Here is a 15,873-nt window from a genome sequence, read left to right on the forward strand (position 1 = left end):
TCCGATCGTTCCGAGTTTCGAAGGCCTTCGGCGACCAGCTTTGGTTTGCGGTTTGGCCCTTTGGAGGTATGGCAGCGCGAAGTGGCTCCCGTTCTGAACTGATCTTTACCCCGTGTTTGCTGTCGTTTGTGGCCAACGAAGTGTGATGCCAAATTAGTGTTTAATCCCGCAGCAAATGCAATGCGAGCCGCCCTGGCTTCCCGCTTCATACAGCCTATCCAGAACATGCTTCAGTGGCGCCCTCTCGAGCCGTCGACACAGAGTGCGGAAGCCTTTGAGCACTTGCTAAGCTCGCTCCCCCTCCTCTAGTTCATGGCCACTCACGCAACCAAGGACCTCATAAAGGAGGTAGTTTGTTTTTGCTTGTTTTTGTAATTTTAATTTGCCTATAACTTTTAAAATAAAGCGAAATTCGAGAAAAGAAAAGTTTCATCAAGTTACTACGTTCAGTGCGCTAAGGTTCGGAGCAAATTAAAAACCACTAAAAAAGTCCTTGCAGGGCTCCTTTAAAACTCTCACTGCGAAGTGCGCTGCTGCGCACTTCGCAGAGCAGGAAGCCTGTTCTGCGAACATATCTTGATCGAATGACGTTTTGTGAATGTTTGGGAGTAGTTACCGAAAACCGGAGTCAGCGCTTTCTCCGCTTCGCCGATTGCAGAACGGACTGCCGTTTACGCCTTTAGCATGATCGCGTAGCTGCCCGCGCGACATGTTTGCTCTATTTGGACCCGTGTCTATGCGGTTCCAACAGTCTTCTCAAGAAATAATTAAAAAAAATGTACTTACCCTACGAGAAAAGGTTATCCATGTGGCGTCTATCTCTGTTCTATGCAAAAGTGAAGAGCATATTCAATCGACAAGAACGAGCATCATCTGGCGACGAGCAACTGTGTACGACACCGGTCAAAGTACAGGCAGCTTGAACGAAAAAAAACATTCCTGGGACACCATAATCGTCTTCAACACGGCGACGAGGGGACTGGAAGCAAGCTGATCACCAAAATTAGGTCAGGGGAGGGAAGAGAGGAGGTCCCAGCATAAAGAAAGATATGGGGGGGGGGGAGGCATTGCCCCCCCCCCCCCCCCGGGCTGCGTGCCTGCAAAAGCGTCAGGAACCAAATGGTCCGATGTCATCACCCTAAGCAAAGCGCACATGAAGGCGTTCCAAGCAACAGCCCAGCGTGCGCTGCTCCACAGCCCGGCAGGCGCGTGTGCGTCGCCAGAGAAAGCGAGGAAAACACGCGCCATACGCTACGCACAAGCTTTCTAGATGGTACCTTCCTGAGGCTTTCTTTTCAGGATGTGTAGACCGTACAGCTAATAAAGAGCTTCTGTCAGGTGGGCGAAGAAGAGTCAGCTACAAAGCAACCCTGAAGTTCCTGCCGAAGAACCGGGCTTCGTAATTGCAAGCTTTTAACATTTTCTTCCTTTTTAATGAAGTGGTAACGGTCGGGCCATTTATTCGATCGAATTGCCAGGCTTTTTAACCTTCAATATTTTCCTCCGTCATGGCCACATTTGTTTGCATGCATGCGCACTGTGTTTCTAGAGTTCTTACAGTGTTCACAGTCTTGTGTGTGGAACTGCGAAAGAAAGTTATTTATAAACTTCGTGCATCTTTCTTTTTTCGATTCTGAAAAGTGTTTAATAGGATTTAGGACTATTACGGGTAAAACGTCTAATTAGGTTGTGAGATCTTCTGAAAGCAGTTTCTTTTTAGGAATGATAAGAAAAATTCACAAAAGTAAACGTTACAGTCATTGCAGGTATCTTTCCTAAGGACCAAGGTAAAATAAGCACACGTCACTTCAGTCACTCAAAACAGCTCTCTAGAGGAATGATTATTTATCTTGAGTCTGCTTCCTGGTTCTTTTAATGGGATCATAATGACTGCATGTATGTCACCTTGCTCCTTGCTTGATCGTTGGATCTGCGCCGAAAAGGTAAAAAAGGTCGCAAGTCGCGAAGCGAAACTAAACTCGGAGTACGCCGCGACGCGCAGCAACGAAGTCCGGGCAATCGCCATCCAAAGAGCGCCACCGTGGCCAAATGAGGTAACACTGGGACGGCTCAAATCGGTAGTGCCGCGGCGTACCGTTGCGAGATTACGTTATTACCAACTCCGAGCGTGTGTTGCCGCGCGCTACACTACCGACTGTTTTAAAAATTTATCACATGTTCAATATATAAATGTGCATACGTGTGTGGTTTTGTCGTTCTAGCATTAGACAGTTTTAGTAGGTGCCTTCCTCGATAGGTAGAGACAGCTCAAAACGGGAGCTGCTGAACAAAATTGAACGTCCTGATATTACGGTAAACCAAAGGCAGTTCTCTCTTTTTTTTATATAGATTGTTTGCGCGCGCTTTAAGATAACAAAACCAAAAACTTCGTCGAGCTTCCCTCCTCTACAAAAGCGGAACTAAAAGCGCCCCCTCCCTCTTCCCCTTACCCACCCTTTTTTACAGCCCCCGCAAAGAAAAGTCGACCAGTGTTGCGGATTTGCCACTACGGAGTTGAAATGATTCCGGAATCTTTCCAAATTTTCGCGACCCCGGAATGGAATGGGAATGGAATTGCGGCAACGTTGAGGGAAATGGAATGGGAAGGGAATTATATGCCTTTTGCCCGGAATAGAAGGGGAATGGAATGAATTCGGTTCTTCTATTCATATATTTTTAGTGTTTACGGTCAGCGAAATTGAGCCAGTCAGCGAGCCAGTTGCTCAGAAATAAAATGAACTGGTGGGAAACAGCTAACCCGCGTGGAGCGCTAAGAGACTTATACGCAAAAAAAAAAATGCAATACAGAAAAAAAAAAGCGTCAAAGCAAAAAGCAGAGGGTGGAGGGGGGAGGGGGGGGGGGCGTGGCGGTGGCGCCTTTCGCGCAGGCGATGGTCTTTACAGGCGCCGTTCACACTCTTGCAACCGAGTACGACCGAGACAGACCAGAGCGGTTTTAAGCCTCTTGCTTAAGGGACCATGAAATGACTTTTTTACTTTTTCCAGATAACTTTTACATTAAACCGTCAATGTTCACTGAATGCCGAACAGGCATCCGTTTTCGTCTCGGTTTATTAACTTCTACACAAAAAATTAATGAAATATCGACTTTTTCTTGACCGCAAAACAAGCCGTGACGTACGCTATTTCCGGAACCGGAACTTCTCTCGGCAGTAGGAGATGGGAGCATTAGCGGCGACGAGTTGGGGTGCGCCGGTAGGTTTTACTGTATTCGCGCTGTTGGTAAGCGCTTCGGGACCGATCTTTTACGATTGCAACTCGATACTGACGCGACACTCGGCAAAGAAAGGTTGGACCGGTATTGCACGTATACCTCTCACGAACTGTTACAGCTCGACAGTGACGTGCAGTCTGTCAGGATAAAAATGGCATACCAATAACAAAGTGTACATACCGTGTTACGAAGGTAATCCACACAGCGTTTATTTCAGCTCTATATCACACAAAACAAGAAGAGAGAATCGACGAGGGTCCCTTTTCGACGAGTGTTCGTCAACACTGCCTCGGAAAACAAGGGGAAGAGATTGACCTCACCTCTTAACGTAAAATTGAGGTCAGCGATCAAACTATTATACGGGAAGGGTCCACAAGGGTACCCCACAAGGGTAGCGCGGGCATATTCCATTCAGCAGGCCAGCCGGTCGCAGGCAGACCGACGGTCTTGCGACGAAGCAACGCTGCGCCGAGTCGGAGTGCCTGCTAGGCCTATATTCTGAGAGCTTCGTCGGAGCGCGATTCGCGGCTGTTGTCGCTCATTTCGGGTGTTTGAGGATCCAGCGTTCTTGTTCGTCGTGGTCTGTTTTAAGTACATTTTTTTCTTGCTGATTGAAGTCGGCACGCGCGAGATGAACACGTAGAAAAATAAACGTTCAGTCAGTCAGAGTTTTGAGAGGAAGGCCCTGCCAGCCGGCAGTCGGCCCTGCCAGCCCTGCCCTACTGCGCACGCGCAGTAGTTGCTTCGTTTACCACACGATAGATGGCGCTTGGCTCTCAGCATTATCAATGTTGTATCTGAGAGGATTGGATACAACAAAATGTTGTATCTGAGAGGATTGGAGGATAGACTAGAGAAGAGTGGGCTTGGGTTCAACCTTTCTTACAGTAAGCTAGGCCAAAAAATTCAGCAATCCTTACCGGGATTGATGTATGCGGATGATATTGTACTAATGGCTAACAACAGGACAGAGTTGCAGGAATTAATGAGCATCTGTGGTAGGGAAGGAGAGGAATTAGGTTTAGAATTCAGTAGCGAAAAATCGGCAGTCATGATTTTTAACGAGGATGAAGTTGAGAGGCTGAAGATACAGAATATTACAGTTGAGAGAGCTAGTAAATACAAGTATCTAGGAGTATGGATATGTGATGGTGCAGAATATCTCAGAGACCATGAAAAGTATATAATAGGTAAGGGCAACAGAAATGCAGCTGTAATGAAAAATAGAGCACTTTGGAATTACAACAGGTATGAGGTGGTGAGAGAGATTTGGAAAGGGGTCATGGTGCCTGGCTTGACATTTGGAAACGCAGTGCTATGCATGAAATCCGAAGTGCATGCGAAACTAGAAATAAAACAGCGCGGAGTAGGTAGACTGGCTTTGGGGGCGCATTGCAAAACGCCAAACCAGGGAGTACAAGGAGACATGGGATGGGCATCATTTGAGAGCAGGGAAGCGGTGAGCAAGGTAGAATTTGAGGATAGGTTGAGGCTAATGGATGGGGAGCAATGGGCACGAAAGGTTTTCAGCTATTTATACATGAGGAGTGTAGACACAAAGTGGAGACAGCGCACTAGGAAATTAAGAGGAAAGTTTTTGGGCTATAGCGAAGATACGGAAGAGCAAGTCTCAGTTAAGAAGAAAGTTAAGGCCACAGAAAGGGATCGGTGGCTAGAGGGAATGCAGACAAAGACTGCTCTGGAAAGCTATAGATTAAACAAAAGAGTTATTGCCAAAGAAAGCATTTATGACAATTCTAGGGGAAGCTCATTGCTGTTTGAGGCAAGAACGGGTGTTCTGCGAACCAGAACATACAGAGTGAAGTACCAGGAAATGGATACAGTGTGCATTGCTTGTGGAGAGGAGGACGAGACGGCTGAGCACTTGATACTCTACTGCAAAGGGCTTCACCCTATGCCTACCGAAGACAACATAGATTTAATAAAGTCATTGGGTTTTAGAGACAGCGAAGGGAGAGTGGATTTCAAGACTGTAGAGATTACCAAGCAAAGATTAAGTGAATGGTGGCAGAAATCGAGAGAAAACTAGGTATTTTCTTATTCACTGATGGCAAGGGGGTTTCATAGCCTCACTTTCTTTGCACTGCGGAGTGAATATAGATTTCACATTTAAATATTCTAAGCTTAAATGGTAAAACAAAATGGCTAGGTGGCGTAAGCTACCGCCCGATCCAAAGGGCTCAGCCGTATTCATCCATCCATCCATCCTATCAAATTTGGCAATTTTCGCCACACATCTCTAATTATGCTACAAAATGTGGGTCTGAATATTATTTAACAAAACTTTTAGGAAACATTCGCCGGCTATTTATTGTTTACGATCGCGGTGCTGGTGAGGTAGGCTCTTACCCAACAGGTGACGTGGATTCGGCTGACGTGCTCCATTTCTGCGGATGCATCGTAGTGAAAAGGCAGAGCTTTTGAAGGAAAGAAGTCGCAAAAGAGTCCAGTTTTCTTTTAAAAGTTCTATAGCAAATAATTTTTTTTGGCTCCCTAGTTTTGTGTTTTTGTGTTTCTTTTCACACCTTTTACGACGTGCGGTGGATGAAATTAGATTTTAAAATCATTTCATGGTCCCTTTAAGGGCGGTTCAAACAGACCCGGAATACGGAACCCGGGAGCCGGAACCCGCACTGACGTAATCACTTCCGGCTCCCGTATATGGGAGCTGAAGTCACGGTTTGCTTTGAACGGCGCGCTCGGCGCGCGGCACGGGCCCCCGTATATACGGGAGCTGACGTCACAGCGGCTCCCCAGGCAACCAATCAGCGGCTGTCGTCAAGCCGGGTCGTCGCCCGGGTGGCCCGGGCAGCCCGGGCGCGCGGCAAGCGCGGCCGGCGCGGCACTCGCTTTGTTTCGTGATGGCGTCGTCTCGGCAGGATCCCGGCTACGAAGCTCGAATTGCGAAGCTCGAATTGCCTCACTTATGAACCTTTGTGTAGTGAGGTGCGTCGCAAATGCAAGAACTATCAACTGGCGTCGGCTGACTACTTTCGCGGCTGCGTGTGAGCAGTACTACGGAGCGTGAAGAAAAAGAAGAAGCGAAAGGCCGTCCGCGAGCTCCTGAAGCGTCGAAAAACGCTCGTATGCCACCATCGTGAGACAGATGTTCGTAGACCCCGACGGCCGGGAATTTTTCGAGTGCTTCCGAATGTCACGAGCCAGGTAGGGTGTGCTGCTTGTTATTTTGGATTATTTTCATGTTATATATCAAGTGGCGCTCCACATGGGCCCGCGCGTCGCTCGCAGGAATACTCACCTGGAGCGTGCGCTCCCGCAGTGAAAGCACGTTTATATCATTTTTAACGCGGCAGGATCACGAGAGCAGTTTTCGTAACAGTCATATGCTTGTTAACTTTTACGGCGTCTGTGCTATAAAAAAATAGCAATGGCATGCACATGTGCAGCTCGTATGACACACTCCTTCGGTCCACTAAATCTGGTCACGGTGTTGTGCTCCTTTGAGTGCATGTATGAGGGAAGCCCGTTGTGCTTCCTTGTTCTTTTTCTGCTAGCTGGAATGTGTGCTTACAAGCTGCTTATGAGTGAGTTCTGCACGAAAGCTCGCGCTGCAGAACCCAGGGATCTTGGGTTTAATCCCCACCCCCGCCCGTTTCGATCTGGATGAGTATCGTACCAGCAGACGTTCGTGTTTCACTACTACGTGACGGGTGTTAAAGACCCTGGGTTAGCGGTCGTACAGTACTGCCTAAAAACTGGTCTACAGCGCGTACCAGTGTCGTTGACCTTTTTAAGTGTCGGATGTAGCTCGCACGCACAATGGTTGCAGCTGGGCACGTAGCCAGGATTTTTTTTCGGGGGGGAGGAGATTTTGTCAGTCGCAGAGTGCCCGACCCTTACAAAAATGAACAATGAGTTTCAATTGAGCTTCTAATGTGTTTTTATAGAGTCAAATGAAACTCATAAGAAACTCATCGTTAAATGAGTTTTATCATTACCCACTCCATATCTATTCTTTTGAATTTACTCATTACAAATTCAAGTGAGGTTTATCGTTACCCAATCAATAGCGATACTTTTGTGTTTACTCATTACACATTGAAATGAGTGTTATCAAATAAAAAATCAATAAATCTAGTCCCTACTGCATTGCACCCGAAGCAAATAGCGCGTCGGTGCTAGTTCTGATATACAGATTTATTTCCTGTGCTTAAAATAATAACTGTATTCACCCTCTTTTACTGTTAAAGGCTTATTCAAACGATGTATGTCTTCAACGCGCCACAGTTTAGCGAAACCAAGATTTCGCGAAATCGGCCTGCTCACACGTGGAGTTTGACGCGCGAAACCTGTGACGTATTGACTCACGAGAATTTCGCCAAACCTTGTCTGCACCGGGAATATTAAGCGTCTCGCATCAAAATGATATGAAGTACGCACAGTGTGAAGGGACTGCCTGTTTTATTAATGCCACTCAATGAATTTCGTCAGATTCGGCTCAACGGGTTTACTAGTTCTGCCAAACCCGGGAAAACCCGCGAGATGATCTCGAAGCATTTCGGACATTTTTGCACCGCTAATAAAGAACGTTATCCCCAGTCACCATGTTTATATACAGTGCTTGCACCCGCCGCGACTGTTGACGAATCTGCACCGCGCCCCCAATCCGCACTGTAGGCGCCGTTAACACACCTGCAACCGAGCAGGACCAAGACTCGTCGCCCGTATGTCGCTCGACATGTTTGTTTTGTTTTCTTTCGGCTTCGGCTCGGATACGGAATCGGCCAAAAATCAGACTCCTCCAAAAGCTCGCTCCTCCTCGTAGGTCAGACGTCATAGCGAAGTCGAGCGGCCATTGGCAGCGTCCGCGTTTCTCCTTCGGGAGATTGACGGCCATTGGTGAGGTTTCAGCGAAAAATTGCTCCAGAAGCGAGAAACACGCGCCACTTTTTTCGAAGGCGCGCCACTTTTTCGGTTGCGTTCAGACGGGGAATCTATTTCCCGAAACCTAGTTTCGCGACACAAGATTCGCCAACAAGATGCATCATGTGAACAGATCTATTTACGGCGCCCCTCTATCGCGATTTGGTCAGTTTCGGTTTCAGTATTGTAATTTTTACTGGTTTCGGTTACATATTTTAAGGATCGCGTCTTCGACGCCACATCGGTAGCGACACCAGTTCTTTGTATTTTCCTTTTTCTGGCATGGTTTCGCCATTTTTGCGACCGTTAGGTGTTTCGCCGTTTCGCGGTATCGAAATGCCTTTACAAATGGAAATGTACTAATTTAATCAAGTTTATCTATCTGTGAAGTTTTCTCTTGTGATGATTATGTTCAAGAAGAGCGCGGAAGGCCGACGACGCAACAGAACGAGCAACTCAACGCAGTTGGTAAGTGTACTTCTTTGTTTGCATTGTACGCGTTGAACGAGAAGTGAACATTATGGAGTTTTAGAATAATCTCGTGGCTGCTGTGCATGCGCAGACCCAAAACAAGCTTCGGACTCGAGCTTTGGGGCCCCTTATTTTTCGATAATAGCGTGGGCGGCGTACCGCAAAAGGCGGCGCCCACGACATCTCCGTTGAATGCGTCTTCGACGCCGTCGCCCGCTTGGGAACTGCGTGAGTCGCACTCGGCGACCGCGGTCGGTATGGTCGACGCGTATTGAAAACGCCACGGATCGCTGGATTCACAGCTCAAAGCTATCGAGGCGCGTGTACTTACGATCGCGGCAGACATGTAAGCATGCCTGGGTAGTGAATTGTCTGGGCTTCGTAAGTACAACAGAGCAGCTTGGCAGCGACAAAAACAAAACATGCAGCATTGAGTGTAAAAAAACTACTAAAATGTTACTCTGGACAAAAAGCTTGCTTAATTTTCAAGATAAAACGTTCTAACTTTCAAATAAAAGCTGCCGCGACATCTTGGTGGCGTTTTAAGCGCGAGATGCTTGCGCTTGGGGGGGGGTCCCCTTCAGAGAAACGCTATTCTAAAACTCTTCGCCGCAATCCTCGCTATTTTGGCGTCCGTAACGCGCGGTAAAGTAGCACCCGATATTCTAAAACTCCCTATTTTCTCGTTAAGCTAGAATGTTTTTTTTTTCTTTTTTTAACTAGTTGGGTTTGCTTTATCTGTCCTAATGTTTGGATCGATGTGTAGCGTAATGAAAAGTTGCCACTCATTCTGTGTATGGTCCGAGAAAGTGTAGCTCATGTCAACAGAGCACGTATTGAATTCGTAATGCTACTTTCGGTCCGTTGCTTTAGGAAATGTCTTATTGGTCTAGCAGTGTACTGATGTCTTTCAACTATAAATTGATTACATTGATAATACTTCATTACATTTCCGAAATTAGACTTCCTTGGAATTCGGTTCATGCAGAGACAATATTCCTTTTCAGTCAAAATGGTTGAAGAGGATATCCATCTTTTGTTTTGAAGTTGTGGAAGTGGACTAAATTGTACTGTTAGGACAAACTTCGGTCCCCTGGCTTTCTAGAATTGAACTGGGTTTACATTTGTCGGTAAGCACTTTTGATAAAGCAGTTGTTCCTTTTTCCTCTTTTTTTTCTCTTTCATTTTGCAATTGTGATGTGATCAAGCCGAGGGCCGCAGTTATTCCCAAATGAAGCAGCAGCAGTGTGTTCCCAGCTTGCGTCACTTCGATTCATTTCAAGGCATGCCACGAAATGAATGCCCCTGTTCATACACCGCTGGAATTGGGACTGACTTCAAAATGCAGTTCGACACAGTGTTTAAGCGGTATGAAACGTCTGTTGAATGATTTATGCGGTTGTCACAGGTTCGTGGTTGGTCAACCCGAAACGCTTGTCTTCCTCTTCCCATTGGTTTGAAGCTCGGCCGGCATTATACTTTTTCATACTTAGCGTGCAACGCTGTCAAAGCTACTGGCGCGAGTGCGTGGCTTCATCTACGGTTTTGCTTGTGCGAGAAGGCGTGCAAATGATCAACAAGACCAAGCCCCACGCTCGCGCCAGTAGCTTTGACAGCGTTGCACCTTAAGTATGAAAAGGAGTATAGTCTCATCCGAGCTCAAGCCTTTGCCGCTCAGGTAAACATGTGCGAGGATTGTAATTGACTCTGCCCCCAAACCACCTATAAACAGACCAAAATGACAAAAAAGACAAAATTTGTGACAGCGGTGTTCGAGAGAAACTGCAGACGTTTAATTACCCTGCCTGAAACTTTGCAAACATTTCAGTGTGGTTGCACCTGTGTGGGCGAGGTAAATCCACTATGAAAAAACCCTGAAGTGACGCCTTCAGGATGCCGAAAATAATTATGATAAGTTAGAAATTAACACACTAGTCTACTTCCTAAATATTTGGGTCGGGTGTCGATTAAAAAATTTTAACCCAGTTAATTTGTCACAAATTTTCAGGCATAATATCTTGAAAAGAATGGAACTGCAGATGTTCCAAACTGGCTGAGGTAAACCAGCCTTGCGGTGCACCAAGGTTTACACTGAACATACTTTTGTGTATTGTCCACGAGGTGTAGCTCTTGCATTGAAGTTTTATGTTGTAGTTTCTTCAATGTTTGAACTTTCAGCGTGCCAGCTGGGTAGTGTGTACATGTTTTTTTTTTATAGCGCAAGCAATATCTTAATCCTGGTGGCAGAAAGTTTCGGCTAGCAGTTGACATGGTTGGACAACGGTGTGCATGCTTGCTTTCTCTGAAGCGGCCAATGAAGCGAAATAACAGCATGTGCGGATTGTTCATGCATTTAATTTTTTGTTTGTTGTTCGTTTCAGACTACATGTGCTCCCAGTACAAGGGGGTGGCCCTCCAGGCGATGACGACCAGCATGTCATCTCTGCTGTGCTGTCGAGGGAAATTTAAAGGGTAAATATTGCAGCTGCAGTTTTTTCTATTCTATCCCTGCTACACTTCCTGCGAATTTCTGTGCATACTTGGTCTTTTTGTTTTCATAGTACTGTAAACTTTTGTTATAGTCCGTTGCAACTATAGAATAGCACAAGCCCCTCCCACAATTCCCTTTGCTCGCCATGATTGGCGGTGTCCTCTCGGCTCTCCTCCTCTCTAGTGTCTGCTTAATAAAAAGAGTGAAGGGCTTTGTGGGAGGGCCTTCTGCTATTCTAGAGTGGCAACAGAGTATAATGACCTCAGTTAATTTAACCATTTCGAAGAGTCCTAGCGGGCACCCATGCATTTTTATGGGAAGGACTCTGCATCATATTTTGAACCGAGAAAATGACCCCACAAACGGGAAAGCACGGGCTTTCTGCTACAAAATTAACGGAACCAAACTTTGTTTTCAAGATCAGACCGGAAAAAGTCGACTCCTGTCTTAAACGTCGAGTAACAGAAATCCTGTGCTAGTCTCGCCACGTTGGGAAGCTAATGCTATGACCCCCATCTTGATTTCTTTAATGCTTGTTATGGCTGTTTTCACATCTGGTATTTTCACTGTTCTTTGGCCAAAAGTGAGTGGCAGGTCACCATAGGTTTCCAGAAGAAAGCGGTCGCATATGCAGAAATTTCTAGCAAGTTCGTAGCGTAGTGGCACTTCGTCGCAACCGAGAAAAAGCTACGGTATTGTTGGTGCAAAACATTAAGCCTCACGACTAGCAGCAACTTAATCATGGATATACTGCACCGTACGGCGTTTATTTGAGCTCCACTCCACACAAAATATTACTGGGGCACTTAGGTATCCCTTTGTGGATTGAATGCGAAAGCATTGCCATTCCTAACGACACTTCCTTTTTTTTCCTCTATTGTTAGGAATGGCAATGCTTTCGCATTCAATCCACGTATGTATCACTAAGTGCCCCTCTAATATTTGTATTACGTTACATAATACGGCGTCACACATCATGGTACGTCATGTCTTCACGTGAAGTGTGATGTCATCGAACCGAGGACATATTTTTATGACCATCTTTCGGGCACATCAACGCCGATGCCGTCAAACATGATGAAAAAACAGCCTCAGATAAACAGGGACAAAAAACGGGTAAAGACATGCCATCTTTTGCTGTAATATGGGGACAAGCTTCTTTTTGAGGGGAGAGTAATGTCGCATTCCGAAGTGGCTGAGATAGCACAGCAGCTAGCATGCCCGGCTCTCACACAGCAGCACCGGGTTCAAATCTCAGCCGTGAAAGCACATTTTATTTTTTTATTTTATTCCTCCGTTAACGTTTGGTACAACTCGGATTTTTCGCTCCATGGACATATAATGCTTTGGCATTAAAAAAGCACATCCAGTCAGGAATGTGCCTTTTCGTGTGGTAGGGTCGTACAGCTGCTCACCACTTTGAAAATCACTACTGAAGTACGAGGGGGCGCTAATGATCACCAAGTCAGGTTCACGCCATTCATAGGTGAAGGATCCTTTTGCGTGCACTGAAGATTTGTGTGGCATTTGCTTTCGTTGATTCATTGGCGCATCTCGCCGTTGATCGCAGTCCTGCACCTTGTTAGCTCTAACGGGCAGGATGGACAGCTCGGCAGACTCGTCGGCTGAATCCTCCGTGTGTAGTTTAGCGTTGCCCTTATACTGCTTCGAGTAGGGATGCATGTGAACAGTGCGCAAAACACATGCCTCTTGCCCACGCTTCTATATTCATTGCTGGTCGCGGCGAAATAGCCAAGTGATGTGCAGCCATGTTTGCCCTAAAAAGTTTGTGCGACATTTTGGATAATGTCGTTATATTTCGTTGTAAGTCACTCAAAAAGTCGACAAATGGTGTTTTGTTAATACGGATTTCTTTTCGGGTATCGGAAGTTTGCTTTTTGAACTCGGCCTCTGATGTCTCGATCCTCCCAATAATTGAAACTTAGTGTGGCGGATCCAGATCTTTGTTTGTTTTGGGGCGGGCGGAAAATTTTTAAGGATACTGTTCTCCCATTCTTTCTTGTGCAAGGGGGGTCCACTCATGTCCAATTGCCCTCTGAGAAGGGGGGGGGGGGGAGGGAGGGGGGTCCCCCCCCCCCTGGATTCGCCACTGTTGTGAAACCTGCAGTTGATACTCACCCATTCGGAGCATGGCTTTATGATCCGCATAGAACCCTATTACCGTTTCCTTCCTCTCCGTTGTGATTAAAAATATTTGTTCAAGATAGTAAACAAACAAAAAAATTAAATAAAAATACACAGGGACAACAAGTAGACATAAAACACTGGCGCCAGTGTTTACCACCACTTATTGTCCATGTGTTTTTTGCGGCGCTTGTCTACGATCATGGATCAGTTGGCCCGAATTGGCATGTTAATTCTGCGAGATGCGTATAAGTCTTAGCTTCTCTATGTTCAAATTTGGTAAACTTCATAAGCGATAACATCTGCTCGCTTATCTTTGGTAGACCTTTTCAAAAGCCGAAATAAAAGAGTGCAATGTGGTGGCAAAAACAGTGAGCGATTGATTCTCGCAGACTCGGGGGCAAAATATACTTTTGCATTATGGTGCCCCTGACAATGTTATTAGTGCCACTTATTAAACTATCAAGGTAGTTTGTAAATTAAGTGCCTGGGTGAGCAAGAATGTAGGAATTTCGAATGTGACTTTCCGCATTTAGGGCTGGTTCACACGTACAGTGCAGCACTAACTCAGTCCTGTTAAGGCAACGAGTCACTGCTACTTCCATAGCTTGTATCGTGTGTTCTGAGAGTCCTCCTTTCCTAAAGGACTGATGTCCCGGTTTGTAATACTGATTCAGCGCTGAGGTAGTGCTGCGCTGTGAACAGGATGCCTTGCGCGGACATTGAAGTTTGGATAAGCAGATCAACGTGTAACTGTGCATCTTTTTTCTTTATAGGTTACCAGTACAAGGTCTCCCATGGACATGAAGGCAGTACAAGGTCTCCCATGGACACGAAGGCTGTACAAGGTCCGCCATGGAAACGAAGCAGTGTACCGTATACTCGAATTTTGCATTTTTAATAAACCAGTTATTACTCCTTCACACGGTTTTATGCAGGCATTTTCCGAACACTGCATGCGTATATAGGCATACATAAAAGTGACACTTGCACTCACTTTCCCCTTCCCTCAAAACAACGGTTAGATCCGGACCACATGTCATGCAACCTATTGCCGTCTTCCCTCTCAGAGCCGTCTATCTAGAAACCCACGCTAGGAGTATAGATTCTAATACATTTCATTTTAAAGTCTAGATACACTGCTTTGAGTCTCTGTTGAAAATCAAATGTTATTTTCTACTGCGTTGCAATTCAGGTTTTGATGGGCCATCTCATTAAGTATATTCCGACTCGTCGGAATATACCTAATGAGATGGCACGTCAAAACCTCAAGTACAACGTGGTAGAAAAAAACATTTGATTTTCAACAGAGACTCAAAGCAGTGTATCTAGACTTTCAATTGAAATCTATTAGAAATTCTTATGAGGTGGCACGGTTGAACCTCAATTGAAACGCGGTGGCCAATAGTTCTCGTAAACTCCTTAGGGACTCGTTACAAAAAATCAATTGTTTTTCAACACAGACTCGAAACGGTGTAAATAGACTTTCAAATTATATTCATATGAAATACATTAGAAACTTTATGCGGTAGCTTTGTCGAAACATCAATTGGAACGCGGTGGCCAATAGTTTTCGTAAACTCCTTACGGATTCGTTACAAAACTCATTTGCATTTCTATTGAGACTCGAAAAGACACAATGAGTAGACTATAAACTTTCAAAAGAAATTCATTAAAAATGTTTGTAAGGGGAGGCTGGTAAAACATTGTGTATATATATAAAAAAAAAGAAAATGAACAAATGAGTTGCTTCATTATAATTGTAGTGAACAAGCATACCCTAAAAGCTGGAAGCTTAGCACATTTGCTTATTAACAACATCCCACTGCCTTTCCGGTCCTTTGCAGCCAGCAAGCCAACCACTGCCTGCCTCTACAAACGGCCACTCATATTTGCATTGAAGATGCCGTTTCATCGGATTGCAACCACCTCCCGTGTCTTCGAAACCGTGTCAATAAATTGTTAAAAGCAGTATCGAGTTCTTTCACTTGTCCCGGTCCTTGTGGTCGCTACGATACCTGTCGTAGATCCAGGGATACCGCTGAACTAGCTGAACTAATCCATAGGCTTTATCGGGTACGTCAAACGCAGCGGCACTCTTCTCTGCAGCTTGAGCGAGCTGCTTTCCTCGCGTCGGAGACGGGCGGGAAGTTCATCGCCGGAGCTTTCCTTGCAAGCAAGCACGGAGCGACTGAGGCATTCGCACGCGGAACCACGTGAACGCCGGTGGCAAGAAGGGCGGAGGAGGGAAGCGCGCCGCGCTGATTGGCCGCGGAGAAAATACGGAAACCTACGTCACGACCCGGGCAGGAGAAAGTTGAAAAAATTTCAACTCTTCAATCCGGGTGCCGGAAGCCGTAATTACGTCACCACCCGTACGGTGGGAGCGCTGACGTCACTACGGGTTCCGGCGCCCGGGTTCGCAGTCCGGGTCTGTTTGAACCGGGCTTTAGGACCGGAAGCGCTGCAGCGGGGATGGTCCTAAGAGGTCGCAAGAGGCTTAAAAACCGGTCTGGTCTCTCTCGGTCGTACTCGGCTGCAAGAGTGTGAACGGACCTTTAATGCCCGTTCACACTCTTGCGACCGACTACGACCGAAAGAGACCAGACCGGTTTATTTTTTTTTT

At 46.1% G+C, this 15,873-nt stretch overlaps 1 protein-coding gene across 1 annotated transcript; it reads left to right on the forward strand.

Moving 5' to 3' along the window:
* Positions 1–4,097: 4,097 nt before the first annotated feature.
* Positions 4,098–5,465, forward strand: LOC121045621. Its single transcript, XM_040498600.1, has 2 exons — positions 4,098–4,165; positions 4,238–5,465. Coding segments are annotated over exons 1-2 (1,050 nt in total). The 5' UTR covers positions 4,098–4,163; the 3' UTR covers positions 5,286–5,465.
* Positions 5,466–15,873: the final 10,408 nt, after the last annotated feature.

The sequence above is a fragment of the Ixodes scapularis genome, unplaced genomic scaffold, assembly GCF_016920785.2.
Source record: "Ixodes scapularis isolate PalLabHiFi unplaced genomic scaffold, ASM1692078v2 ptg001639l_1__unscaffolded, whole genome shotgun sequence".
Lineage (NCBI taxonomy): Eukaryota > Metazoa > Arthropoda > Arachnida > Ixodida > Ixodidae > Ixodes > Ixodes scapularis.